Genomic DNA, 27818 nt, shown 5'->3' on the forward strand with positions numbered 1-27818 from the left:
AAAACACACACCATATTCCAGACAACAAAACATGCCTAATACAAACTCCTTCCTATACATTAAAACACAACTATTAAAAACACAAAAAGAAAACTTCCTGTGCGCACGACATATAGATTTAGAGTCTAGAATCTAGTCAATAATAGATCTAGAGATCTTTATAGTATTATAGATCTAGTCATTCCTTGAGACACTGTGACTAGACTAGAGTCTAGAGTCTATGAATTCACATTATTTTCTAACACTTACCATACTGTGCCTCACACTGTAAAGTAATAATTTTTAAATAAATCTAGAATCTAGCTAGATCTAGATAATAGACCTAGTCCTAGAGATCTATAATAGATCTAATTAATGATAAATTTACACGCAACTCTAGCTAGTCTTTAGATCTAGATAGACTCTATTACTAATATTATATTGATTATTATAGTTATATATCATAATTATAAGTTATCTAGAGAGAGAGAGAATGAAGTGACATTAACAAGACATAACAAGAAACTCAAGTCTGTCTGGAATCTAAGGACTAAAACTAAACTAGTTAGATTTAACTCAAACATATATGATTTAATGTATCGCTACACTTAGTTAAAAATTAAATGTGAAGTCAAAGAGGTGTGGGGTGGGTATTGTCAAGTGCCTGCTCCCATCCCCCGTCATCTTACGGGAGATTTGGACTAGGAAGTAAGCTATCTTCAACTCTGAAGGAACATCTGAAACATGTAAAACAACAAACAACTTTTTTTTACGAAAAATTCATTAGTGGAAGGTAAAAAAAAATTCGACATCTCTGGTAGTTTGACCTCATCATGAACTTTGCCTTCATAAGAAAAAGGAATCAACATGTGTTGAAAATATAGAAAAAAGGTGCATTTGACATATTAATATAGCAGTACTTTTGTAAACTTTTAAAATAAAGAAGTTTTAGTAATAATATGGTGAGCAGATCGAGAGCGTTTACATCCACGTTTTACTCTATGATAATTCTTGACTAGATTTCTGGATTCGTTCTAGTTTAGTAGGCTAGTCCTAAAGATAGAAGAGATCTATGGTAATTGTCGACTTGCCGAAATTTTTACGTTTGAATTTATAGAGCTTCGTAATGGTTAGTCCTAGAAAGTGTAAACATCTTTAAACATCTCCTCTTAAAAATAGATGTTTCCTTATGTATAGTAAGAATAAACTCTGATGTCAAAGAGGGTCAGCTCGATGATGTCCAGCGTTGGCATTAGCTAACACCTCTGTCTAGCACGTTCAGTCCGCTCAGTGTTTGATCTAAATTCACACCTTCATCGTGCTTAGTACCTGATCGATCAACAATTGCCCCTTCTGCTATGGCAGCATTAAAAATTTTTGGTACTGTTTTGATGACCTCGTATGCGGCTGTGTGTTGTGCTTTCATTTTATGGTATGTGCTAAGTGTTGAAATGATGGTTGCAATGTGGTTTGGTCAAGTCGAATTACATTATCTCCCTCTTGCTGCTTATAACTGATGCTTCAACTTATTAGGCCCCTTTGTATATATATTTTCATATTTATTTACAGACCTTATGTGAGAGATACAACAATTATATATATATAATATATTTCTTTTTACCCATTCACCTCATACTTAAAACACCTAAGGCAAATAACAAAATTAATTCCTAGCATTGAGTTATTTCCCTTTGTGTATTTTCAACATTGAAAAAGAAAAAAGATGAAGAACCACAAATTGTCATAAATCTCAAGGGTTTAGCTCCTTTTCCGCTGTATTAAAAGAAAATTGATTATAATCACCACTAATTGATTAACTAATTGGTTAATTTTTAATTGATTCCTGTATTGTCTTTGATGATGAATAATTTTATGCAAAATGCCAACTTCATTTGAGAATGGGAAATGGGAGAACAAAATGAGTACAATATGTATCAATGGGTAAAACATATATATATATTTATACACACACACATAGCCACATCTCTGAATAAGAAGCTTTTCTTTCCCCTTTTTGATACCATAACCAAACATAAAATTAATGACCAATTATTAATCAACTAATTAGTTAATATTTTTATTACTTCATTAATTCATGTTTTGCTAAGTACAATAAATAATAGTGCAAAGTTTCAACTTGAACCTATATTGGGTGTGGTAGAAATACGAAGAAAAAAAATTGTACTAAACAGACAGAGTGAGTTGAGCTTTATAAATAGCGTTTGCTAATGACTTTGATAGTGTAAATTAATATTAGGAAACATCCGCTATTTACCCACTCAGATAGCAAAGAACAGCATAGGTTATGACATTGCCTATGTTTCCTTACCTGTTTAGAAGCAATTTATAGCTTATATGTTAAGCTGATGTCTTGATGGTCTAAAAAATCTCCTTAACCTGGAACCTACCAACCTTCTGCCTTAGAGGAAAAAGTGACTTAACTAAATGTGTCTGAACTAAAAAGAAATGGAGCATGCACAAAAACAATAGACTAGTTTTGCTATAGCTATAAAAAGTATAGGCTCATTTTGACAAATATGGTGAGGTTTTCACTGATGTCACTAGACGACAATGATCTATTCACAGTTTAGTCTAAACTATATTTGTGATGTATTCTCTGAAATTGATAGAGATCAGGTCTTGTGTTGTACTGTCATTCTGTCACAACTGTGTGTCAGAGTGACGAGAGTGGTCTGGTGAAAGTTGAAAAATGTTGCAAGTTGGACACTTTGAGCAGTTGAGAGATTGAAATAATTAGATCCTAATTGTTCTTAAAACAAAAAATGTTTATTATGTAAATATCTTCTAATTTTCTAATCAATAAAAAAAATGTTTGAAAGTGTTAACTGTAACCCTACTTTTGGCCTATTCCTTGTTCTGTATAGACTAGACCAGTGTCATCCAAAGGAGTCAAATAAAAAAACATAATAGAATGGAAATTTATTCTGAGAGCATTTTTTTTTTCAAGAAAAGTTAAGCTTTGCTTTAGTAGTATCTTATCCTATAAATGATGTTCTGAGATAACAAATTCAACATTATAATCATTTTCTTAAAACAATATCTAAATATATAAAGAGTATTCAGAGTTTTGCCAGATATTGTTTTTTAATCTTTGGCTTAAGGGGACGTGTTTTTTTTAATGAAATTACTTTTAACATTGAAAGAAGGCTTGCTTTCCTTTCCGTGTAACTTATGGTTAAACTGATTTAGATAAGTTAACATTTACCATGAAAAAAGTTTCTGAATCCTCAGATCATTCCTTAAATGTGCATAGTTAATATTATTCCTTAAGAATAAATGCTTTTAATTTAGTAAACTTAAATGTTTCTTCTCATAAATGTTATGCAGCAGTAGATATGCATACCTGTACTATAACTCTTTAAATTGGCAATGGCAATTTAATAAGCTTTGGCTACAATACTCTTGATAGTCTTATCTTACTCACCATGAATTTGCACATTTTGTATATTGGGATTATTATAAATTTTTTTTTCAAAATAGCCATAAACCCATTTATCACACCTCAGTGACCTGTTGTACTTTTTGATCTGTCTAATGAAATCAAGAAATTTTTTAAAAAAGAATTTGAGGGTATAGTTATGTTAGCTGATTTCCTAATTACCGCACAGAAACCTACTCCCAGATACCCCCTCTCTCCACTCTGTGCTTCATAGTATGCTTTGTTCATGCTTGATATTGCCTTTAGAAAGATATTTCAGCTTAATTAATTTAAAATGGCTTACTAACACATTAAAATCTAATAGGCTCAGACTATATTTTATCACAATGTCTACATATATACACACTTTTTTTTTTTAATGAATAGATTTATTCTAAGCATGTCTGTATTTTCTTTTGTAATAATATTTAGCCCTGGTGGACTTTGTAAAAAGAGATTTAATATGTGCATTGGGTAAATAGCATTGTACCTCTTAAAAAAACAAAAACAAATTTTTTTTTTACTGTTTCTTAACACTCACACTTGTAACATTGTGTACCTATTAACTCTAAGACTAGGTTAACATTAATTCTGAGATAAACTAACACTCTGCACTCATTTAATTTTTAAGAAAGAACTGTGACCACTTGATAAGTTACCCCTAAAAATATGTGGTAATTGGCTACAGAGATTTTTGTAGCAGTTCCAGTTATCGCTTGTGACTAGGAGAAAACTTAAATTAAGTTGTAAGGGCATGCTTGTACACTTACAGCTCCAATATTGTATAATCTATCCATTGCAGAAATGATTAATATTCCAACTTTCATTATCAGGCTCTCTATCAGGCAACTTGGGCTCCAAATAACAATTCTTTAATGTCAAATAAATTCACAGCCATTGCTGTACAAATGGCGACATGATTCACTTGATTTACCTTGGGTAGCTGTACTGCTGTATAAGCTCAGTACTGCTTTACCCAATTCTACTGGCCTCTATCTCGTACTAGATTCTACTATAGAATCTACTATACCAGACTTAGTCTCAATTATGAATCCTCTTGACACCTTCATTCTTTATAAAAGGTTCCCAAATGTCTTCTCACCAGCTCTACAGATGTGTCACCAGGTCCTTATAGATGATTGCCCTTATGAACATTAACTAGATTAACCCATGAATGATAATATTCCCAATAATCTTCTTTTTTGAATGAAGGCCTATAAATTATAAAGTGATACTAACATTTTAGACATTTTAGACACAATATCACTACACACTTTTAAACTTCTATTTAACAATGACTTTGTGTATGTCCTAAAAAAAATTCCTTAACATTTTGTTATTTCCATTTGAAGTTAAGCCTTGTTTTATTATTTTTCAAACTCATCTCAAGCTATTTAAATCCTTTCCCAGTATTTTTAAAAATAATTTATTTAAAAATTGTTGAATTCAGCACTGCATAAAGTTGCATGAAATTAATTACAAGTAATTAAACATTATTGTGATATGGTAAATGATTTATCTTGTTACATGGGATTTTATCTTTATATATATATATAGTTCACCTCTGGTTGTTATAAATTCTATGAACTGTGAAAACATGTTGATATTCTATGTAATGCAAAGCCTGTTTAAATCTGCATTACTCATCCTAATCTCATTATAAATCCATAATGCAAGGCACCCAGTCGTGCTTGGTGGACTTATGGAAGCCATGAATACGACTAAGTAAAGATTTCTATTCCTTTTACCAGAGTTTGAATCTTTAGTTGGTCAGTGAAAGTAACACCACTTATTATCTCTACCTGTTACATTTTGTTTACTTCTCAGTGTCCATCATAGTTATAATTGGTCTGACGATACCGGTGGCGGGGCGGGGAAGCGCTCCAAGATGTTTCACTCTACACCTACTCCAGCACCCCCAAACAACTCTCTGAGCACATGGGACATAGATGGAGGTTTGGCTGCAGACTTTGATGGTTCTCTGTCTGGTCTAGGTACCGAGTTAGGAACAGCAAGCTACAATATGAGGTAAAGAGTTTTATTTTGAATTCAAGTAGTTCACATAAGAGTAGAGGAAGAAAAAGTACATTTACTGTTGAAAATCTATCCAACAAGTTTAGTTAACAACAAAATCTTTGGAAAACCTGCCAGCAGTACAAGGTTCTTTTATTTATAATATACGGTAGATAAAAATATATAATTGAAAATCACATTTCACCATTAGAGATGCTACAAGACTGCCTAACCTAAGCTATTCACACATTACAAATAAAGTCAAAGTGTCGCTGTTAACTTTTGCTTAATTACTGATTGGTTACACTGTAGTGTTAACACAAAGAACTACAATATACCATGTGTGTTTATCTATTGGCTTTTAAGTAATAAGATTTAGTTCATCTTGATCCTTGGGTAATAATTATGGTACTTTAAAAACTGCTTAACTACTGTTGATTCTGATGTGTCATTTATTTTTATTATTATAATTTCAGTGAAGCTTTACTTGCTTTGCCAGTATTTAAACAAGAAAATTTGGAAAATGGGTGTGTATTGAGTTGTGCTTTTAAAAAAACATCAAAACTTTTAATTTACTTAACTCTTTCTCTCTGGAATTATTTTTCCACATTTTGAAGGAATTCTTCATTTTGCTCATTACTAATGCACCACCCTGTTATGATTGGGCTTCACTAGCTTTGTTGTTTGTTATCAGAAAATGTTGTATTTGGTATAGAATTAAACGGAAATGCATGCTCTTTTTATATAATTCAAAGTCAAGTTTAAAAAATTAAACATTTATTTAATTTAATGAGGTAAAAATCAAGGATGGTATCGTCGATTAAGAGAGAAAGAGTTAAAAAGCCAATTACATTCTTTCTAATTTTTTTTTTTTTTGAATTAAGAAGAAAATATATTTAGAATCAGTTAATACTATTTTTATACAGTGGTGGTGCAAAAGTAGGAATATGTTAAGAAAATAGAAAACATATAATCCCATTCATTTAACAAAGCTAACGCTCTTTTCGTTTTTAATTGATATGAATGTATCGGCTTCAGGTAAACCCATTTTCGCAAAACTAATTTTATTTTCGTAGCGAAAGAGAAATAACGTGAAAGGATCATTAGCTACGTTTAACATACATCTAAATCCAATCCACTACATTAGTAAACACAAACTTAGACCCGCAGGCCGCGGGTAATGCCAGGCTAGTATACATATATATATATATTGTACCAATGGAATTAAAAAAACTATTACAAGTATGTACTTGCTCAATTAAGTGTAATTAATACTTTGATTAAAAGGAAATATTTTATGCGACATTAGTGTGTTTGCATTATAAGTGCAGTAAATATGTATTTTTTTTGTATCACTGTATACCTACTTTTTCAATGGTATTGTAAACTAAAAAAAAAACAAAACAAGAAAAACAAAAAAAACTTTAAAAAAAAAAAAAAGCTTATACGAAGTGTAACTGTATCATTTAGAGAAAGAGATAGCTGGGTGGATTTTACTGTAATTGGTTTTTGAAAAAAAAAGGGGGACAACCTGAATTCGACCTCGTGGCTCATGCCGACGTGTGCTAACCATTCTGCAAGTGAGGTACTTATGACTAGAGAAGATTGTATAGTAACAGTTATATGTTTGTTTCAATTTAGAGTGGCAACCTATAAAGGGGACTATTTCAGCTTAAAACAACCACTTCAAGTATAATTTCTTTTCCTTGTTCGAGATACCAAACAAAATATTTTATTACCAGTAGTTCAATTAACATATTTTTTTTTTAATGGATTCTTATGTTAGGTAAAAGAAATAATTGTGCAAAATTTCAGCTTCATCCAAGATTGGATGTTGGAAATAATGTGTACAAACATTTTACCAGACAGCAGAGTGAGTTAATATAAGCTTTGTAAAAATATACAATTATACACACTAAACTTTCTTATAAAGCATGGGATCTCAATTTAACTGGACTGGTGATTTTACCTTCTTGCTCTATTAGTTGATATCCTGTTCATCATAAACTTTTTCAATGATAAAATTTGATTTAATTCTCTTTTTATATTATTTTCTGTGATGGCTTAGTTTCCAGTACATTTTAGGAGCTGCTACATCTCCAGCTGTGAAGATAAATGAAGAAACGTTAACATATCTCAATCAAGGTAAAGCTCACTATGCAAGACAAACTAAATCAAAATGTTGTTTTTGGGGATGCTTTTCATTGCCTCCACAATTATATGACATGCAGATTTGCGCAAAGTATGTACAACACGCTACTAGGATACACTGAAGCTAATCAGTGCTGAATAATTTTATTTTGAGTTAAATGCAAGTTACTAGCGAATAAATGTAATCCTATATTGTAGAAGCACATTAAATAATCCACATGGAAAAATAACTGATGACTAGCGACTGACTAACCCTGATAGTTAGATTCTCATTTATAGTAGCGTTTAATTTCAATTTTTCTGGATCCTTGAGGTCATCTGTTGCACATTCTTATTGCTTGTAACTTGACCCCCACCTCATGGTTATGCAAATCAATGCTCATCTTGCCAAATTTGTATAACTTTCTTCCCTACGCTCAATGTGACCTAATAATACTGGCCACTACTGGTCAGCTGTTGCGTGATGTCAAGTGTGATACATACATGTGACAATGGCCATAGTTTAACACTAAACATTTAATGAGAGTTGGTCTAAATTTTTGAAAACAAGCAATGATGAATCATACATTAAAAAAAAAATTTTATAATTATATAATTTTGATAATCTACTTGTAATAAGTATTTTTTATTTGTTAATTTCGCTTATAAATAATTTAAAAGTAAGATATTCAAAAGTGGTGAAAAACATTTTTTTAGTATTATTATTATTACTGTTTATATTTTTATACTTTTATCTTTTGTAATCCCTAGGTCAGTCATATGAAATAAAACTTAAGAAGCTTGGTGACCTTTCAGAATTGCAAGGAAAATACCTGAGAGTAAGTATACTTAAATTCAAGTTACCTTACATAGAATATTAAAGAATGGTGCAGTATGTTAATAGTTTGTCACATATGATGTTTGTGAAGCAATGTTTAACCCGTGGGTCATATGAAGTTTCTTTTTTTGCCACTGCTTTATTTGGATTTCGAAGAAATGTGCCCTAGTTCAAAAGACATACTTTTTAGAATATAGTTGCTGCCACATATTTTCCTGTGAGCCAATAAAAGTAAAGTGATGTCTGAGCTTGTTTCTGAAATGCTTTAAATGAGTGCCTCATTTAGTTAAGTTGCCTTTGATGCATGGTCATCCCCATTAAGGCTGACAGGGTATTTCATTAACTTTGTCTACGTTTATTACAAGACTAGTTTTCAAGATTATGCATTGAATCACATTTGGTGGCATTAGATGTAAAAGTATTTCTTCCATTTAATAAAGGCATCTAAACAAACTGAAGCATCTAAATAAACTGTCCATTCTTTTATGTTGTCTTCACTTTCTCTGTCTGCCTCTTCTTCTTCCCTGGCACTATTCCCTATAGCAGGGGTTCTCAACCTGTGGGTCGTGACCCCCTTGGGGGTCGATTGACGATTTGCCAGGGGTCGCCTAAGACCATCAAAAATAAGGATGGTTATTGTCTATTCTTCTATTGCTGTTTGGGGGGGGGGGGTCGCGGCAGAGTAGTATATTGTAAAAAGGGTCGCCGAGCTTAAAAGGTTGAGAACTGCTGCCCTAAAGGAAGGTCTTAGTGGGTCCTGAGGATCTTGTGATATGGTCATAGAGTTTAAGCATACTTTTTTCGACAGTAGTTAGCAGCAGGGGTGCTACTTTTCCGGAATAACCCGGAAATCCGGGTTTTGAGGGGTCCGATTTTCCCCCCCCCCTCCGGGTTTGCCTTCTACAATTTTGTTATAATCCAGGTTTTTAGTTGATTTAGATTTTTTCGAAATTTCTGGTCATTCTCCCCCGTTAATTTTAGTTAGTTAGTTCCGATCGCGCGAGCCGCCATTTTTAAACAAAATCGACCCGTCTCATATCTCACGATTCGCGAGACTTTCACTTTGCATGCACACTAAGCTTTATTTACCGGCACAGTGTTTTTTTTTTTAAGTGACAAAAAAGTGTAAACATTCTAGATCTAGATCTATAGAGAATTTCTAGATCTACGGAACGCGCCTCGAATCGGCTCGATTTAGAGTCTAGATCTATTTCTATGATCAATCTAGATCTGATCTAGACTGTAAATTCTTGTATTTAGTATAGATATAGTCTAGAATAGTCTAGATCTACTCGCGTACCTAGCGGCTAGTCCTAGATTTAGAAATAGAAAGAAAAAAAATTCACAAGTGAGAAATTATATTTTTTGTTTCTTTCCGTGTTTTATATTTTAATATTTGTATAGGTTCCATATATACGTAGAACCTTAGCCTATGTCTAGACTAGTCTAGAGCTATATTGGTCTAGAGTATTATAGAAGTAGGATCTAGATTTAGGATATTTACATCGTTTTTAGATCAGAACTAGAATCAATGATTGAAGAATTAAATTAGATCTAGACTAGTTACTAGTAATTTTGCGTTCGCCTGAAGACTTAGAGGCTAGGAAAAAATAGATCGATTGGTCAATAGATTTAGACAAATAAATTACAATTATGTATAAGCAGTCCAGCACATTCTAAATTCTAGCCATCTAGGTCTACATTTAAATATTAGTATTAGAAACTAAATCTAAATGTTCATTTTGGAGTAGATCTGGACTAAATCTCAAAATCAATTTTATCTTGTTGCAATAGATTTACAGGTCCATGCATGTACATTGATGGAATCAGTTTGATCAATGTTGATTAAAGTAGGCTGCTTCAAAGGAATAATGAGGGAAAAAATGTTAAGAAACATCATTTAAAATAACTGTGTATTTGGGGGGGGGGGGTACAAACATTGTTAATATAAAATTGTACTAAATCCTCTTAACTTGTATTACAAGCTTTATCAATAAATACACACAAACTCTATTTATTATAATGATAGGTTTACTAATTACATATTTAAAACATGGGGGGCATATTATGATATAGATCTAGGACCTAGATTCTAGGTAGTAATTTAATACTGTTCTTCTTTCGTAAAATTTTGGTGCTTAAATTGTATATGCGGTACGTTTCAGGGTTGGTAAAGTTTGGGGCTTATGATTTCAGGGTTTGTAAAATTTGGAAATTCGGGTTTCAGGGTTTACTTGGTCTCATGGGTGGCACCCCTGGTTAGCAGGTTAAAGTGGCGTCCAATTGCTGTATTAATCTTGTTTCTAATCTCTTTATTTGTGATGTGGTCTTTTTAGGTAATAACTAGGATCTTTCTGTAGCATCTCAATTCCATTGCTAGGATCCTCCTCTCTAGATCTAATTTTAAAAATTTTACATTAACGAAGTGGACATTGAATCAGTGTTTAGAATTCATTTTATTTTTATACCTTTTGAATTAAACTTTTAACTCTTTGACTCCCGAATTATTTTCACGTTTGGACGGAATGAATTTTTCCGCCATTTTCTTCATTTACTTCACTTCGATTTAACTTGTATAACTTATTTATTTATTATTGGAAAATAATAAGTTTGATATAGAATTAAAGAGAAATGCATGCTCTTTCTATTTAAATTTTCTAGCTTGCAAATCATGTTGTTGTAATTTTGGGTTTTGAATATAAAAAGCCCTAGGTCTAGATCAGTGGTTCCCAAACATTTTTGTCTTGTAGACTCTTACCATGTTTTACAGGTTCGGTAGACCCCCTGTAAATTTCAAATGTGTTTTTCTCACTGGTTTCTAGGCCATATATATTCATTAATGAAATTCAAATTAAAATTAAACAAATAAATGTATATGCATTAGGCCTACATATACATGAAATGACTACAACAATAGACACCTTTGGTGGTCAGCTTTGATAATAAAACTTCAACACTGGGTTTCAATTTAGTTAGGTTTAGTATTGTAACTTCTCTATTAGATAATGTTTGACTGTTCCAAATTTGGAAAATGTATCCTGCCCATTAAAACTTGTGCTAAAATGTCCCAATCCTGCACAGATTGGAATATTGCTGCCTTGTGTTTCCACCACTGCATAATACACGGCTTGAAAACTCTTTCTGTTGTGTTGGATTTTCTGTTGCCTTCCATTTTGACGCCGCAATATCCCTTACTGTTTGAATTTAGTGGTGTGGTAAACTTTTTTCTCTTTTCTCTCTCCCTTTGTCCATGATTCTGATGGCATAAGTGTCCAAGAGACAAAAGTGCTAAGATTAATACCTTATTTCTAACAAAATCATATTAGTAGTACAAAATGAAAATTTATGTTCATTTTATTGTTCAACAGAGTTTGGTTAAAGTATTATTTCATGACAGACGGCTGCAGTTTATGGAGAAAGAACAAATTGATTCCTGGAAACAGATGCGGCCACGGGAAAGAATCCTGGATATTGGTTTGTTGCGTTCTCATGTGACACAACATGTCAAGTGGCAGAGGGTTTTATTCCTTGTTCTTAAGTAAAGCTAGATTGTGAGTGTTTCTTCTCTCTAGACAAAGGGGAATGCACTCAGTTCTTTCCCCTTTTATTACATTCACATTTTTGTCCTAGAAATAACTTAAATTTTTTAAAGACAAATTTGCTTTCAAGGTAGTTAATTCTCTGTTTTAAATTCCATTATCACCAGTTTCTTTCTCCATCCAAAAAAAAATAAAGCAAAACAAAATCTATTTTATCAGTGGTCTTTTAATAGGTTTTTCTTCTTTTCAATTTCCTTTTCTTGTAACCCTTAATGAAAGGAATCTGCACATTTTTCTGGAGCTTTTGTCTATGACAGGTTGATTGGTGGACAATACCCAAAGCCATTATAATAGAGCAGATAGTTTTTTTTTTTAAATGTATGTTTCAGTGATGGGAATTATCCGACAATTGTCGGAATTCCGGTAATTTCTTCTGGTCCGATTTTCTAGCAAAAAAATCCGAAGTTTTCCAGACATTTTTTTTTTTTAAATCCGATTTTTTTTTTTTCAATTTTTTTTTATGAAAAAAAAATCCGATTTTATTATTTTTCCATTTTCGGAAGAATGCGAAATAAGATTTTTGATTTGTTTTGAACATGCGCACATCCGGTCTTTTGACACAGTTAAAGTTCTATTTTTTTTTTTTAAATCTTGTGCTACCGTATTGTCTTATAAGTCTAGATCTCGGTCCAGATTAGAGTGGTTTGAATCAGTCTAGATAGATATCTAGATTCTTTAATTTGAATACTTTTGATCTAGATCTAGACTTCAATGGCTGCTTGCCAGCTTTTGAAAAGTATTCGACTTAAACTTAACTTAGACTTAAGAGTATCAATCATGAATGATGCCCGGTCGCTATGTTACGACGTATGTAGCGCTAATCGCCGCTATTACTACAATTCAAGATCTATTATTTTTTTACTGTTGTTACGATGACCCCTAGATTTTTCTAATTTGAACCCTGCCTGCCGACTTCCTTGAGTTCAAATGGGATTAGATTTAGACATCTAGATCTATTATAATAATAATAAGATCTAGATCTACTCATCTAATAGAGTGATACTGTGATAGACCTACTGTGTACCTACCGTGTACCGACCATCTGGATTTATATATAGAATATACTTTTTTTATATAGTAGTAAGTAGGCCAAAATTTCCTAAAATTTTTGCAAAGTCAGTTCCCATCACTGATGTTTACTGTGGATAAATCTTTGTGTGTAATTGTTATATATCTGATTTTAGAATGTTTGTTGCCTTTGTTGCGAGCCTCGATGACTCAAACCTCTGCTTACTTCAATATTTACCATTTTATTAAAGGGAGCAAGTTTAAAGCAGTTTGTTTTTCTACTTTCTTTCAGTGTGCAAAACTTTAAAAAAAAAATTGCTAGAATTTCATGAATTTAGAAGTTATATATCATTATCTAGCTTGTGTGTTTCATTTCCTTAAAATTAAAATAATTCTTTTAAATCAGCATATTTTTTCAATGCACAATTTTTACTTTAAAGATATTAAGGATTCCTGCACTTTCTTTTTTGGGTCATCATATCTCTTGGTCTGAGCTGGATTGTCTGCTTTTAACTGAAGCATATTGTTTGCATTTCATGCTGAGATTTTTTACAATGACTTAGTTCTAAAGCTGAGAAGGCATTAAATGTGTGCCAAGAATTGTACCACCCTTTAATTTAGCAAATCAGTAGGTATTTATGTCAAATAATGAAATCTCACAGCATGTTTTCTATTTTCTTAGTACTTCAAACATGAAGGGAAAAAAACTTGAAAGCACTTTCTTTTGTGTTGGCTTTTCTGTTGCCTTCCATTTTGACCACAAATATCCCTTATAGTTAAAATTTTGTGGTGGTGGAATTTTTTTGCCCCACCTTTCTTGTCAAACTGTTTGATAAATTTTTGTCTTAAAAGAGTGTATCCTGTTCAAAGATTTTTTTCTTCTTGGTTTAAAAACTAGTCCTAAACCAATTGAGTAGAGGCAGGGCTTAAAACGTATTTATGTAGTCTGATGTTATATTTTTTTTCCTTGTTTGTGTCCTGTGAATGTCTTGCCTTTTTGTATACTGTATTAGCTAAAATCATTGTTTCTTTGTTCAAAGTTAGACACAGCCACGTCTAAGTTATACTGAACATGTTCACCTTTAGCATTCGCATATTATGAATAACTAAAAATAAAATTATGAACAATTAAAAATAAACATAGGGTCTGAATTAAAAGATTAGCTAATATTTTAATTTTATGAACCCTTGACCACTCATCTTTTGTGCTAAATATTAGAAGCTAAAAGATTCATTTATGTTTTTGAATTATAGTTGCATCTGAACCCATGCAGCTATATTTAATGCTGGTTATATATCAAAGTGAACCTGTGAGACTCAGTATAACAGAGCTTGACTGTAGTTGGCTTCTATTAAAAACTTAAAAAATGTAAGCATCATATGTATTATTCTTGTCCGCCCTATATTTCAGATATCCCATTATCTTATGGTCTCATTAATGTCAATTTGGACACTGTACGGTTAAACCAGCTTGAGTTTATCTGGGATCCTACCAAGGAGACAGGCCTCTATGTACGTGTGCACTGTATATCTACAGAGTTCACAGCTAAAAAACATGGAGGGGAGAAAGGAGTGCCTTTTAGAATACAGGTAAATAAACATTGCTGGAGTGAGATTAGTTATGTAAGTCAGTGTTTCCCAAACTTTTTCCTTTACGGAACATTTCTCACATTCTGAGTAGTTAGCGGAGCACTGCTTATTTTATAATCCAAAATTCACGGGTGACCTACTAGTCATTAATTCCAGTAGTTGATTGAACACCAGTTGAGGCCTCTACTGTTCTGTGGAACACCGTTTGGGAAACACTGATGTAAGTAATAGTTCAAATAAAACATACAAAATTAAAAGAAAGAATATTCTGTTAAAAAATTACAATTTGTCAAGTAGACATTTTGTTACCCTGAAAATAAAGCTGACCTAGATTATATTAACAAGCAGCACTGATTCATTGCTTCTACTCATCATTTGGAATATCAAAAACAACTCCTTTACACATTGTTTTATCGGGGCTGACAAACTAGCCCTAAAACACCACCTACCCAATAACAGAGAAAAAATTACCAGGTTTTTAAACATTACACCCGGACTAAACTACAAACAACCAACCATCAAGACACATTTACTAAATAAAACCTTAACAAAAGAATCAAATCCACTGGATCTCAAAGTAGGCGCGCTTGAAACAATCCAAAGCTATCAAAAAACAGCTATCCATGTTTATACAGACGGATCGGCTTTCAAAGCTACCATCAATGCTGGTCTTGATGCCTTCCTGGTCTTCCCTAAAAATAAACACTTTGAGATAAGCGCACCCTGTGGCGATTACTGCTCAAACTTCCAAGCCGAAATTGAGGCAATTACCATAGCACTTCAGACAGTGGAAAACAAATTATATGAAGGAGTGCAACCACCATCAGATATTGTTGTCTTTACAGACTCCCAATCTATTCTGCAAGCACTTAACAGCAGCACCTCAAACAGCCCAAGAGAGTTGACAACACTCATTGTGATAATCCACCAGATGATATCAAAATTAAATATCAATATCACACTACAGTGGATCCCTGGACACATTGGCATCATGGGAAATGAAAAGGCAGATAAGCTATCAAAGGCAGGTTCATCTATGGAACAACCAGAAAGACCTGTTAACTACCTCACCCAAAGGTCAATGTTAGTCAACAATCACAAAGAGGAGTGGCTCAACCAATGGGCATCAGGAAACACAGGCAGAGCCATGTATAGAAAAATGACTACGCCTAACAAACTGGACTACAATCTTCCAACTAAGAACAGAACACACACCACTATTAAATTACCACCTGAACAAAATAAACTCCACACAACTACCCCTTTGCAGACACTGCGGCCACCCCTTTGAAACCGTAAACCATATCCTCTTTGAATGCCCCTCCCTAATCCACCTTAGGCAGACCCTACTTCCACTACAGCCCAACATAACCAAAACCCTGTACGGCAGTGCTGAACAACTGAAGAAAACAGCACACTTTTTTTTCCTTGGCACAGTCTGCAAAAGAGCTCACAGCTCAGCAGCAATAAAGCTGGCTAGAAGAAGAAGAAGAAGAATCGGGGCTGTAGTGGCTAAGTGGTTAAATGCTTTGCTTTCAAACTGAGGGTCTTCGAGTTTGAATCTTGGTGAAAACTGGGATTTTGAATTTAAGTATTTTTAGGACTCCCTACCCCACTCTTATAGGTACCTGACATTTATTAGAAGTTGTAAAGTTGGTCATTGTGATGGCCACTTGACGCCTTTGTTAACCATGAGTCACAGATGAGATTTACATCATCTGCCTCAAGATCATATGGTCTGAAAGGGGTAATTTTACTTGACTTTTTACTGTAGTGAAAAACTAAGGCATTTAAATTAAATGTTTGTTATTTCTACTGGTCATCAAACACACAGACATGCCTACAGTCCCGCATTATGCGGAACCGTCCCGCAAAAGCATCAAAAAAGCTCACATGTTCCGCCGTTCCGCATTCACGATTTTTTGTTCCGCCAAGTCTGAATTCCGACACAAAAAAAAATCGCCGATTTTTCATTATTTATTAATAATGCGAAATGAAAATACTGAATGCAAAATAAAATATATCTAGGTCTGTGTTTATTGTTTACATTTCATCTCCTCCCGGACCCGGTGTGTCCTAAATGTACGAAGATATGGTTGAACTAGATTAACTAGATCTAGACCTAGATCTAGTACTCTAGGTCCAGATACTAGATTTATTCTTAGAATCTAGTAAGTGCTAATAAGCCTAATTTTCCATTCAAATCCCTTTCTTTTCCCGACAAAGGCGCTATTCTAACACTAACGTGACTAACATCATAAACTATGATAAACATGACTAATTCAACTGGTTTCTAAGTCTAAGTTCTTAACTTCTTAGCCTTATTAAGTTTAGGTTTCTAAGTAATCTAAGAAAAGGATTTTTTTTCAAATAGGTTATTAGAGATCTAGATCTAGAACTAAATGTAATTAATTAACTTAGACACAGTAAGGCTAAGGCCTAGCTAGATCTAATAAATAAGGCTATAGTAATAGTGTCAATTATAGTCTCTACTTATTACATAGTCTAAATTAGTATATAATCTAGAGAGTCTAGATCTAGCACTAGATTACTAGAAACTAGATTTAACTATTTTAACTAGAGTCTAGATGATAATAAATCTAGATCTATCTTACTTAGTATCTAGAGCAGTGTTTCTCAAACTGTGTGCCGCGGCACATTAGTGTGCCGCCGAAGATTTGCAGGTGTGCCGCGGGAGTTTTTAGAACGCCACACGTGCAGCGTTACACAGGTCTGCCTAATATTAAATTTTTATTTTACGTTGCGATGACATCTCCACTTGCAATGACCAGTAGTAGTAGTGGATCTTTCCATTATGACGGAAAGGGGTGTTAGCTATTCAGGTTATGGAATTGTCCACTATAGGCCTACATATATTATTATAATGAATGAAATGTTGGCCGCCTTAGCAGACGAATTGGTAACGATAATAATAAGCGATGTGTTTCGTGTAAATTGTTTAGGTGTATGCTAATAATAACAAATTATCAATAAGCATTATTCATTGTTATCCATGGAGAAATACGTTAGCAAGAATGAAACTGCGAAAGCGTTAAATGAAAAGCAAGGAACCAAATGAAGGTACAAAGAAGATTACACCAGATATGGTTTCATATCTTCTGAACCATTGCCATTCTGTCTGATCTGCAAGGCAACTCTGTCGAATGAGGCGCTTGTTTCAAGCAAATTGAAGAAACACTTGGAAACTAAATATCCAGCTGTAAAAGCGCAACCGAAGAAATACTTTTGAAAACATCATGGCTCAACAAAATAAACAAGCTAAGACACTTACGAACTACCTAAAGCTGCCAGAAAAGGGATTGATTGCAAGTTATAAGGTTGCTCAGTTATTAGTCAAACACAAGAAAGCACACACAGAGGCTGAATCAGTCATTGCACCAGCTTTAGCAATAGTTGTTGAAACTATCCTTGGACCCGATGCCGCCGAAAAAGTTAAAAAAGTTCCTTTGTCAAATGATACTATCTCGCGCAGAATTGAAGACTTATCGTCAGGTTTACAAGATCAAATCTGCGAACACTTCGACGGGACTGACGATGACGTGTCTCTGCTGTGGACTCTTCAAGTTGATGAATCCACAGACATTAGTGGCAAAGCCCAGGTGCTAGCCTATATTCGATTCATAAAGGATGAAAAATGTGTCAACGAATTCTTATTTTGAAAAGACTTACCAACTACGACCAAAGGCGAAAATATTTTCAAAGTGGTGAACGAAAATGTTTTGCTATTCAAACTACAGTGGGAAAACTGTCTGCGTTTGCACCGATGGCTGTCCTTCCATGCAGGAAAATAGAAAGGGATTCTTCACTCTTGTGCGTCAAGAAAATCCAAATGTATAAGTTGTTCACTGCATGATCCACAGAGAAGCTCTTGCCTTCAAATCTTTACCGAAAGATTTGATGTCTGCTCTGGATCAAGTGATTCAAGTTGTAAACTTCATCAAATCTCGACCGCTTGCATCCCGACTTTTCTCTCTGCTCTGTGAAGCAATGGATTCAGACTAGAAATGTCTTTTGTATCACACCAACGTTCGTTGGCTCTCCAGGGGAAAAGTGTTAAAGCGCGCCGTCCAACTCAAGGCTGAGCTGATTTCATTCTTGGAGGCTGAAAAAAAAAGACTTTGGATTTTCTATTCATGACGAGATCTGGTGGTTAATGTGACGTTTCTCTCTGATTTATTTGACAAATTAAATTCAAGGACCGTCGGAAACCATCATCACTGCATCCTCAAACTGAATCATTTGGTGAAAAATTGTCTTTGTGGCAAAGTAAGATCTCGAAAGGAGTCTTCGACTGCTTTTCTACTTAAAATGAATGTGCTTCAACTAAAGAAATCACCCCCGAAATTTTGGACACTTTGACACAATTGCAGTCAGCATTGTGGCATTAATTTTCAACAGTTGGAAGTAATGAATATGGATGGGTCAGTTATCCATTTGGAAACAATGAAGCTACAAATTTGACAACTGAAGAAGCAGAGAAGCTCATTGATTTAAAGAAACGATGCCGTTCTTAAGTTTTGCCGAGAAAAGTGGATGTGTTTTATATTTCAATCAACAAGTTATATCCTGCAATCAGTTTAAAAGCAATCAAAATAATTCTTCCATTTGCATCTTCATGGTTTTGTGAGTTTGGATTTTGAGCACTGACTGAAATCAAGTCTAAGAAAAGAGAGAGACTTCTTACAATGGACGATGAAATGTGAGTTTGTTTGTCGACTCTGGAGCCTCGATTAGATCACATTTGCTCTCAAAAACAGGCACACCCTTAACATTAAATATATTACTTAAAAACAGGTATTTTTTTTTCTTTTTATTATAAAACAACTGTTGCTCTTCGTGGTGTGCCGCGAAACTTTTTTTTTTTTTACTGTGCCGCCAGACAAAAAAGTTTGAGAAACACTGATCTAGAGAAATAGAATTAGAAGGTGATAGATCTCTAGATTTCTATGTATCATTATCATATGTAATAAATTTAGTTCTCAATAAGTCCATAGATCTAGACATAAATATTTAGATTAGATCTATAATTAATATAATTATTATAATCTGTGTTCTTAGACTTAAAGGACTTATTACATGTAGGTCTAGTCCTAGACTAGTACTACTAGTAGACAGACTCTTAAATTATTTTAGATCTAGCACTAGAGACAACTTCTAGAGTGACTAGAGTAGAGCCCTAGAAAAGGATAGATAATCAAGTAGATCTAGAATAATCACATAGGAGTTAGAACTATTGATTTCAAACAAAGGACATAATTATGAATTAAAGGTTTTCTTACTTTTAATTATATTATACTATTTACATCTAATTTATAAGAAGCAAACTAGTATTGTTATTAAAGTAATATCATTGAAGTTTAATTTATATTGCAAACAATATGGCTGACAAACATAAACGCGTTTATGTTCCACATTGGGGCCCAAAATTCCACATTTTCAACCTGAGTGTTCCACATTCTGGGTCTTGGGGGTAGGCATGTCTGAACACATTTAAATTAGATACTCATGTTATTGACTCAAATAAACAACAAAAAAAACTCTTTTGAAACTTCATTGAGAGAGTTTTAGTAAATAATTATAATGTTGCAATGCAGTTGTTACTAGTGGAACTTTCATTTCTAGGTTGAGACATACACAAATACAGATGAAGCTAAATTACTGCATGCTGCCTCTTGTCAAATTAAAGTCTTTAAGGTAAAATTTTCTTGACATTTAGAAAGACTTGTTCATTAAATAGTGTTGTTGTTGCTAAACAGTAAATGTCATGCTGTTAATTGTAAAATCTCACAGAAGCTAGTTCATTTTGTTTTAATCTCTGTACTAAATTTCTTTTTCATTAATTTATTTTGTTTGCTACTATACTCTGTTAATTGATTAAGTGTTAACTATCACCTAAAATTATTAAAGGTTATTGTGTTGTTGTTTTTTTGTATTTTATTTGCACTTGAAACTATCAACTCTTTTCTCTCACGAATGATGCTCTCATAGTCTATTTTAAATAGCCATATTTTGAATTTCTGATGGGGTGACATTGAATAATAATTTCCATGGTTATTTGGTTTTAAAGGTTTTAATTATGAAGTTTTGTGTAAATATGGATGAACATTGTAAATAATAATTTTATTCAATATATTTTTTTGATCTGCTCATTAGATCCAAAGTGGGTGTGTTTTCCTTTTTTTCATTGCATAATCCAGAATTAAAATCCCTTTTTGTCCTATTAACATTAATTTGTTATTTATAAAAAAAAAGGGCATGCACTTAATTTATACTAAACATAACATTTTCTGATAACAAAAAGTTATTGTTGATTGGGACAAGTAAACAATTCTTTTAGAACAAGAAAAATAATTCTGGAGAGGAATAGTTAAAATATTGGTTATCTATTTTGAATGTGTATCATTTTTCTTCAGCCCAAAGGTGCTGATAGAAAACATAAAACAGACAGGGAAAAAATGGAAAAAAGATCTGATTTAGAAAAGGTAAAATCTGTTTTCATCAGAATTTTTTTTTTTTTTTTTGTGATAAAACATCAAGTTTTAATTCTAGCAATGACATACAAAAATGAATTTTTATTAATTGATTTAATAGCTAAAGGGAAGAGTTATAATTTTGTCTTTGGTGATTATTATCTTATTATTATTATTTATAAGTTAAATTTATTAAATTTTTATTTACTTCCAGGAAAAATATCAACCTTCTTATGAATGTACAGTCTTAACAGAGGTATGTTTGTATATTACTGGAACTTTGAAGTTATCCTCCCAGACCTTGTGATCTATGGGGCAGATAATGTAAAGGTCTAAAGTTTCTGTGGCCCACAGTTAATGATGGAACAATGATCAACCACTTTTACTTTTTCCCAACTATTGTTAGAGCTGAGTGTACTCCGAGGCGCCCTAAAGATTCCAAAATTAAAAATGTTTTCATCAGGATTTGAACCACGGACCCATCAGTTCAAAAGCCACACGCTATACATCATGTTATTCCCCTTTCACTGGTATAATGATATCAATGTTATAATTTAGCTTTGGAAAATTAATGAATCATTAATAAATATATATTTTTTTTTCTTTTTCAATAACTCAACACATAGGATACCTGTTTTATTTTATTTTTTTCCTTAACTACTGCAAACTCCCATTAATTTATTTATCCATATACAAAAATGTCTATGTTATGTGATGACAAAATGTGTACTTTTAGAATTAAGTTCCATTTTTTTTTAATTTTTATTTTGGCATTTAATTTAACTGGGAAAACTAAACATGAAAAGTTGCACATATGACTTTGGTATTCATTTTTTCTTTGGTAAAACTAAAATGTTCTCTGGTATTTATTTTTTCTTTGGTAAAACTAAAATGTTCTCTGGTATTTATTTTTTGTTTGGTAAAACTAAAATGTTCTCTTGTATTCATTTTTTTCTTTGGTAATACTGAAATGTTCTCTGGTATTTATTTTTTCTTTGGTAAAACTAAAATGTTCTCTGGTATTTATTTTTTTCATTGGTAAAACTGAAATGTTCTCTTGTATTCATTTTTTTCTTTGGTAAAACTTAAATGTTCTCTGGTATTTTAATTTTTTCTTTGGTAAAACTAAAATGTTCTCTGGTATTTATTTTTTTCATTGGTAAAACTGAAATGTTCTCTTGTATTCATTTTTTTCTTTGGTAAAACTTAAATGTTCTCTGGTATTTTAATTTTTTTCTTTGGTAAAACTAAAATGTTCTCTGGTATTTATTTTTTCTTTGGTAAAACTAAAATGTTCTCTGGTATTTATTTTTTATTTGGTAAAACTAAAATGTTCTCTGGTATTTATTTTTTCTTTGGTTAAACTAAAATGTTCTCTTGTATTCATTTTTTCTTAGGTAAAACTAAAATGTTCTCTTGTATTCATTTTTTCTTAGGTAAAACTAAAATGTACTCTTTTTACCAATTTAATCATTACATTTTTTTAAATGTTTGTCTATAGGTTCCAAAAGATCAAATAATACAATCCAAGTCAGGTTTCAGTAATACTCAGTCACTCACCAGCAGTTTTGCTGAGCTCAAGTAAGTTATCTTTTTATATGTATTTTATAAAGAAATTTTCTTAAGATGTTTTTGAGGCTAGAAGTAAACTCATCTTTATAACATTTTTATAAATATTAGCTTATGCTTCAAACATTATCTTTTTTAAAGACACTTTCTTTATTTAGGATATTCTACAAGGCAAATGAATTATAACATTGACTTCTTTTTGTGATGCTTGTTGTTATGTGTTGTTGCTTACTGCTTTAATTTTTATGTCCAGTTGTACAGCCTCCCCTAACCCCTCCCTCAGTCCACCACAGAGCAGCACCATTCACACCCCCTTGCCCTTCACACACAGCCAGCCTGTTGAACCACTGGATGTGCTAGCAGGGGTGAGTACACATGATGTTACACTGTCTGATCAAAAACTCTCAGCAATGATTTTGTTGTTAATTAGTAAAACAAATTGACTTGACTTTTTCTCTCTAGAAAATTTCCACATTCTGGCATAATAATTTTTTTCTTTTTTTACATCTGTAGTGCATAACCATGTTTATGATTAAACTTCAGAAACTTTTTTTTATTGATTATGTTAGTTTTGGAAAAGAGAATTTTTACAAAATTTTGGATTATAGTGATTAGAAAATGAAAAGGCACTGATTGGACCAGTCACCTAGATCTAGACTAGTTCTAGAAACATTACAAATGTTTTTTTTTCAACATATGTAGCTATTATTTTTTTTATAAGCCATAAAATGGAAATCTAGAACTTAAAATTAATATCCCAAGCCACTGCAATCTGAAAAATCATGCTAAAAAAACAACTGTTTAAAACAAAATTAAAACAAAGTCCTCTGAAAGTCCTGGAAAACTCCTTGAATTTCATATTGACTTTGGTGCAGAAACCCTGTGAAAAAAACATGTTTTGAGGTTGGGGATTAAATTTTGGAATATTATCTCCTATTGTGACAGATTGCTGTGTTTTTAGTTAACTCCTTCTGTTGTACATTTAAGTAAGAAATTTAAGGAAGTTAGCATTTGTTTTAAGAATTGAATTCTCTTTGTGAAAGAGTTACAACAACTATTTAAAATAGAAGTGAATGGGTTTAGCAGTTAAAAACATTTGGGGGAAGAAAAAAAGTGAAACGAATACATTGTAAAGCTTTGAGGATGTAAGTGCTGTTCCTGAAAGAGCAATTGTCTAGATTGAAAAGCTTTTTATTATTTTTTTCTCAGTGTTAGATTTTGTTTCACAGTGCTTTTATTTATGTCATTTCAACTAAGTGTTCTAAAATTCTATGTTTAGCATCCCACCTAAAATGATTTTACTGCAATCAATCTCTTATCATTTATTTTCCATAACTCTCTTTTCCATCTCCTGGTAGAGTGCGGAGTAGGAAAGTCCTAGAACAAATTTTTATTGCTACACTGAGACAGATTTTTTAATAATAAATTCTTTACCAACTGCTACATAGAGCTTTAAGAGACCTAACATACAATGGTATTCTTAAGCAAGACTGTGTTATTATATTTTTATCTTCTAAACCTACAGTTTTGTATATAAGAGGCAGTATCATTGTGTTAATTTTGTTTTTCTTTTTCAATAAAATTTTTTAGTGGTGAATCTTTTTTTCATTTATATTCCTCTGTTTTTGTAGCCACTGTCGTCAGATGCTCAAGCAATAGATGTAGCACGATGGCTTCATTTTCATAGGTTTTCAAATTATGTTCGTGTTTTTCAAAATTTTTCCGGTAAGTTGGTACTTGTAATTGTCACAGGGTTGTGGTGGGTATCTAAATCACTGATGACCATTTCTAGATCATTAATTGAACTCTGTTACCTCCTTCATTTCAAATCTTGATAATTTCATATATATTCATAATCAACCATTACATCTGGCACATGAAATTTACTTTTGATATTATAATGTATTTCTTAAATGAGTCCTTTAGTAGTTGGCTAAAAGCATTTGTAAAATAAATTTAAGAAACTGACATGATCTTTGTAATAAGTTAGACCCTTTACAATTTGCTTACCAAAAGGGTAAAGGTGTAGACGATGCCATCCTAAATATTTTAAATTGTGTCTACAAACATCTGGACTTACTGAACACTTATGTAAGATTGTTCTTTATTGATTTCTCATCAGCTTTTAACACTATACAACTTCATTTACTCATTGAAAAGATGAAAGCATTGCAGATTAGTCCATACATAATACTATGGGCTAATGAATTTTTGACCCAGAGAGCTCAGAGGGTTAGGGTAAACAATGTTATATCTAATGAACGCATAGTTAACACAGGGGCGCCCCAGGGGGCTGTGACATCGCCATTGTGGTTCATTTTGTACACAATGATTTTCAATCTCATAGTTCTTGTTGCTCCTTCACAAAATTCGCTGATGATGTGGCTCTTCTTGCACTGCTCTCAGAGAGCTCAGATGTAAATGAGTATTTCAAAGAAATAGAACACATTGAAAAATACTGTAAAGATAATTTTTTATTATTAAATGTAAAAAAAAAAACAAAGAAATGATAATCGATTTTCGTAGGGACAAGTAAAAAAATGATACTGTTTCTGTAGCTGGAGAGACTATTGAAATAGTGCAAACCTTTAAATACCTTGGTACTATCCTAGACAATAAACTAAATTTTACTGCAAATACTGATTATATCAGCAAAAAAGGGCAGCAAAGATTACGATTACTAAGAAAACTGTCCTCGTTTAATGTTAGCGAAAAGGCCTTGGCTATGTTTTATGACACTCACATCTGCAATATTTTAAGTTTCAATATCACTGCCTGGTATGGCAATCTGAGCATTAAAAATAAAAATAAACTTTATAGAATCCTAAATGCTGCTGGTAAAATCATTGGCAAAAAACAAACCCCATTTGGGCAGTTGTTTGAGACAAACATCTATAAAAAAGCTAACAAGATCCTCGAAATAAAGAATCACCCTTGTGTCAGGATTTTGTGATTTTATCATCACAGAAGAGATACAAGACACCGATAGCAAAGACAAACAGACACAAACACTCTTTTGTTCCCCTGGCAATCAAATCATTAAATAAGAACAATCTAGTATAAACTTTGTCACATGTAAAGTATGAGTGAGTCTTGTGTGAATGTACACTTTGGTTTCTTAGTTATAATGTTTTCTGTTTGGTGTAATGCACAAATTGTAAGACAAATTTCCATACGGATAATAAAGATTATTATTATTATTATTATTATTATTATTATTATTATTATGTGTTTTAAGGCTCTTCATTTTTCTTTTTTTCTCATTTTCTTTTTATAAAACTGCATTTAACTTCTACCTTAATTTTATTGGTTATTTTTTTAAATATTTATTGGCTATTCTTTTGACTTTCCTTTTCAGGTGCAGACTTATTGCGATTGACCCGTGAAGACTTGATACAGATATGTGGTTTAGCTGATGGGATTAGATTAGATAATGCCCTTCAAGCTAGGTATGTATTTTAATATTTCTGTAAAATATAAAGGTGTATTTTTTTTTTCTCAAATGAATTTTAAAAATATTTTTCATTCAGTAGTGTTAATCATTTTTTAAAATAATTTTTTTTTTCCCCTCAGAAACATTCGACCTCGGCTCACAGTGTATATATGTCAAGAGCCAGAATCCAATAAGTTTTATTATAAAAGTAAGTCACTTTTTATAAACATTAGCTTTCTAATTAATGTGAGATTTTATTCTGCTATATATTTTTTCATTGTTTGTTTTATTTCTGCCAGCATTTAATTAAAATTTTTAGATAGGAGTCAAAATTTATAGTTAGAATTAAAAGGCAAAATAATTCTTTCCCCCTTTTGCATCATTCAATTTCTAAAAAAAAAAAAAATCATCATTTGTGGTCTGAAGACAGCATAAGTGTGATGCTTGCTGCAGACAACCATTTGCCCTACCTGAAAGTACAAAAATATTAAAGAAATTGAATGGCAATGCTAGTTTTGTAATTTTATTTTCAAGTACTTCTTGCTTAATGAAGCCGCTCTAGTGGCCTCACTGTCACTTATAATGTCAAGTAATTGATGAGCCAGTATTTCTTCTCTCCTCAGTATATCATGCTATTTATTTGGATACACTTGGTCTAGCAGAATTTAAAATGAAACTCTCCACATTGTTTGGTATCCAAACACAACAAATCAGTGATATATTAATGCAGGGTCCTTCTCAAATCCACATATTACTCACAGATGAGGTAAAAATGTCATAAAATAGTTCATTTCTTGTATGCTCATTTTTCTGTGTGTTTGTTTATGGAATTCATTACTGTTTATTACTGATTGATAGCTCTAATTCATAAAAAATTTGTTTTTCATATTTTGTTCTAAATATTTGATAGTACCATAAGTTGAAATTAAGTGACTGATACAACAGAAACAAATATTTGTAATGTACAGGGTTCGTAGCGCTCCTAAAAACTCCTAAAATCTCCTAAAAATGAAAAGTCTCCTAAAATCCTAAAATTCTCCTAAAAATTGCCGAAAGTCTCCTAAAATTTTGTCCACTCTCCTAAAATTTGTACGTAATATTTTTTTTAAAATATAATTTTGCTTATTTCTTGCTAAAAATGTGAGGGGATAACAGAAGCGTAACTAGGCATTCTGATCGCATGACCTTACGCTGGCTGTGTTAATGACCTGACCAGTGACGCGTCTACACCGCCTTTCACCCACTTGTGAAGCGCGACCTCGTGATTGAAGATGGCCTTGGCTCAAGCAAGCATTTCACCTGGCAGTATTTTTCTGAAGTCATTTTAGAAATGTTTGTTTTCATTTATTGTTACCACTAAAGTCGCGTAGATCTAGTCTGTAGTGACTATTGTCTATAATCAGAGCAATTACCAGACTAATTTGTAGGCTACATCCCTCCGGGCCCTCCCTCACCTAAAATCTTCTTGTTGTAGGCCTAAGTGTAAGAGTGACTTCGCGCGGAAAGTCGGTAAATCTTCTAGATCTAGCTAGTCTCTAGTAACTGTAATAGTATCTAGATTTAGATTTAGATCTAAATTAGATCTAGTGAAGATAATTCGCACCTAACCTGAAAACTCCGTGAATTTTAGTCAATTTAATGATCTCGATACATCTAATGTCTAGATTACTCTAGAAATACGCTAGATTCTAGATTTACGCTAAATCACTTAGAGTCTAGTGAAGATAAT

The 27818-nt window shown here is 32.5% G+C and overlaps 1 protein-coding gene across 2 annotated transcripts in view; it reads left to right on the forward strand.

Annotated features, from left to right (window-relative positions):
• LOC106079460 (transcription factor CP2-like) overlaps window positions 1-27818 on the forward strand; it is a 39596-nt gene that overhangs the window by 4935 nt on the left and 6843 nt on the right. For both annotated transcript variants that reach the window (XM_013240628.2, XM_056004974.1), the window contains exons 2-16: window positions 5246-5446; window positions 5908-5958; window positions 7500-7576; window positions 8333-8400; window positions 11768-11873; window positions 14418-14596; window positions 20240-20311; window positions 21031-21099; window positions 21302-21343; window positions 22589-22668; window positions 22910-23021; window positions 24288-24381; window positions 26015-26105; window positions 26230-26297; window positions 26713-26855. In XM_013240628.2, the coding sequence (XP_013096082.1) occupies window positions 5246-5446; window positions 5908-5958; window positions 7500-7576; window positions 8333-8400; window positions 11768-11873; window positions 14418-14596; window positions 20240-20311; window positions 21031-21099; window positions 21302-21343; window positions 22589-22668; window positions 22910-23021; window positions 24288-24381; window positions 26015-26105; window positions 26230-26297; window positions 26713-26855 (1453 nt within the window). The remainder of the gene's footprint in view (window positions 1-5245; window positions 5447-5907; window positions 5959-7499; window positions 7577-8332; window positions 8401-11767; window positions 11874-14417; window positions 14597-20239; window positions 20312-21030; window positions 21100-21301; window positions 21344-22588; window positions 22669-22909; window positions 23022-24287; window positions 24382-26014; window positions 26106-26229; window positions 26298-26712; window positions 26856-27818) is intronic.

The sequence above is a fragment of the Biomphalaria glabrata genome, chromosome 11, assembly GCF_947242115.1.
Source record: "Biomphalaria glabrata chromosome 11, xgBioGlab47.1, whole genome shotgun sequence".
In the NCBI taxonomy this organism is placed as follows: Eukaryota; Metazoa; Mollusca; class Gastropoda; family Planorbidae; genus Biomphalaria; species Biomphalaria glabrata.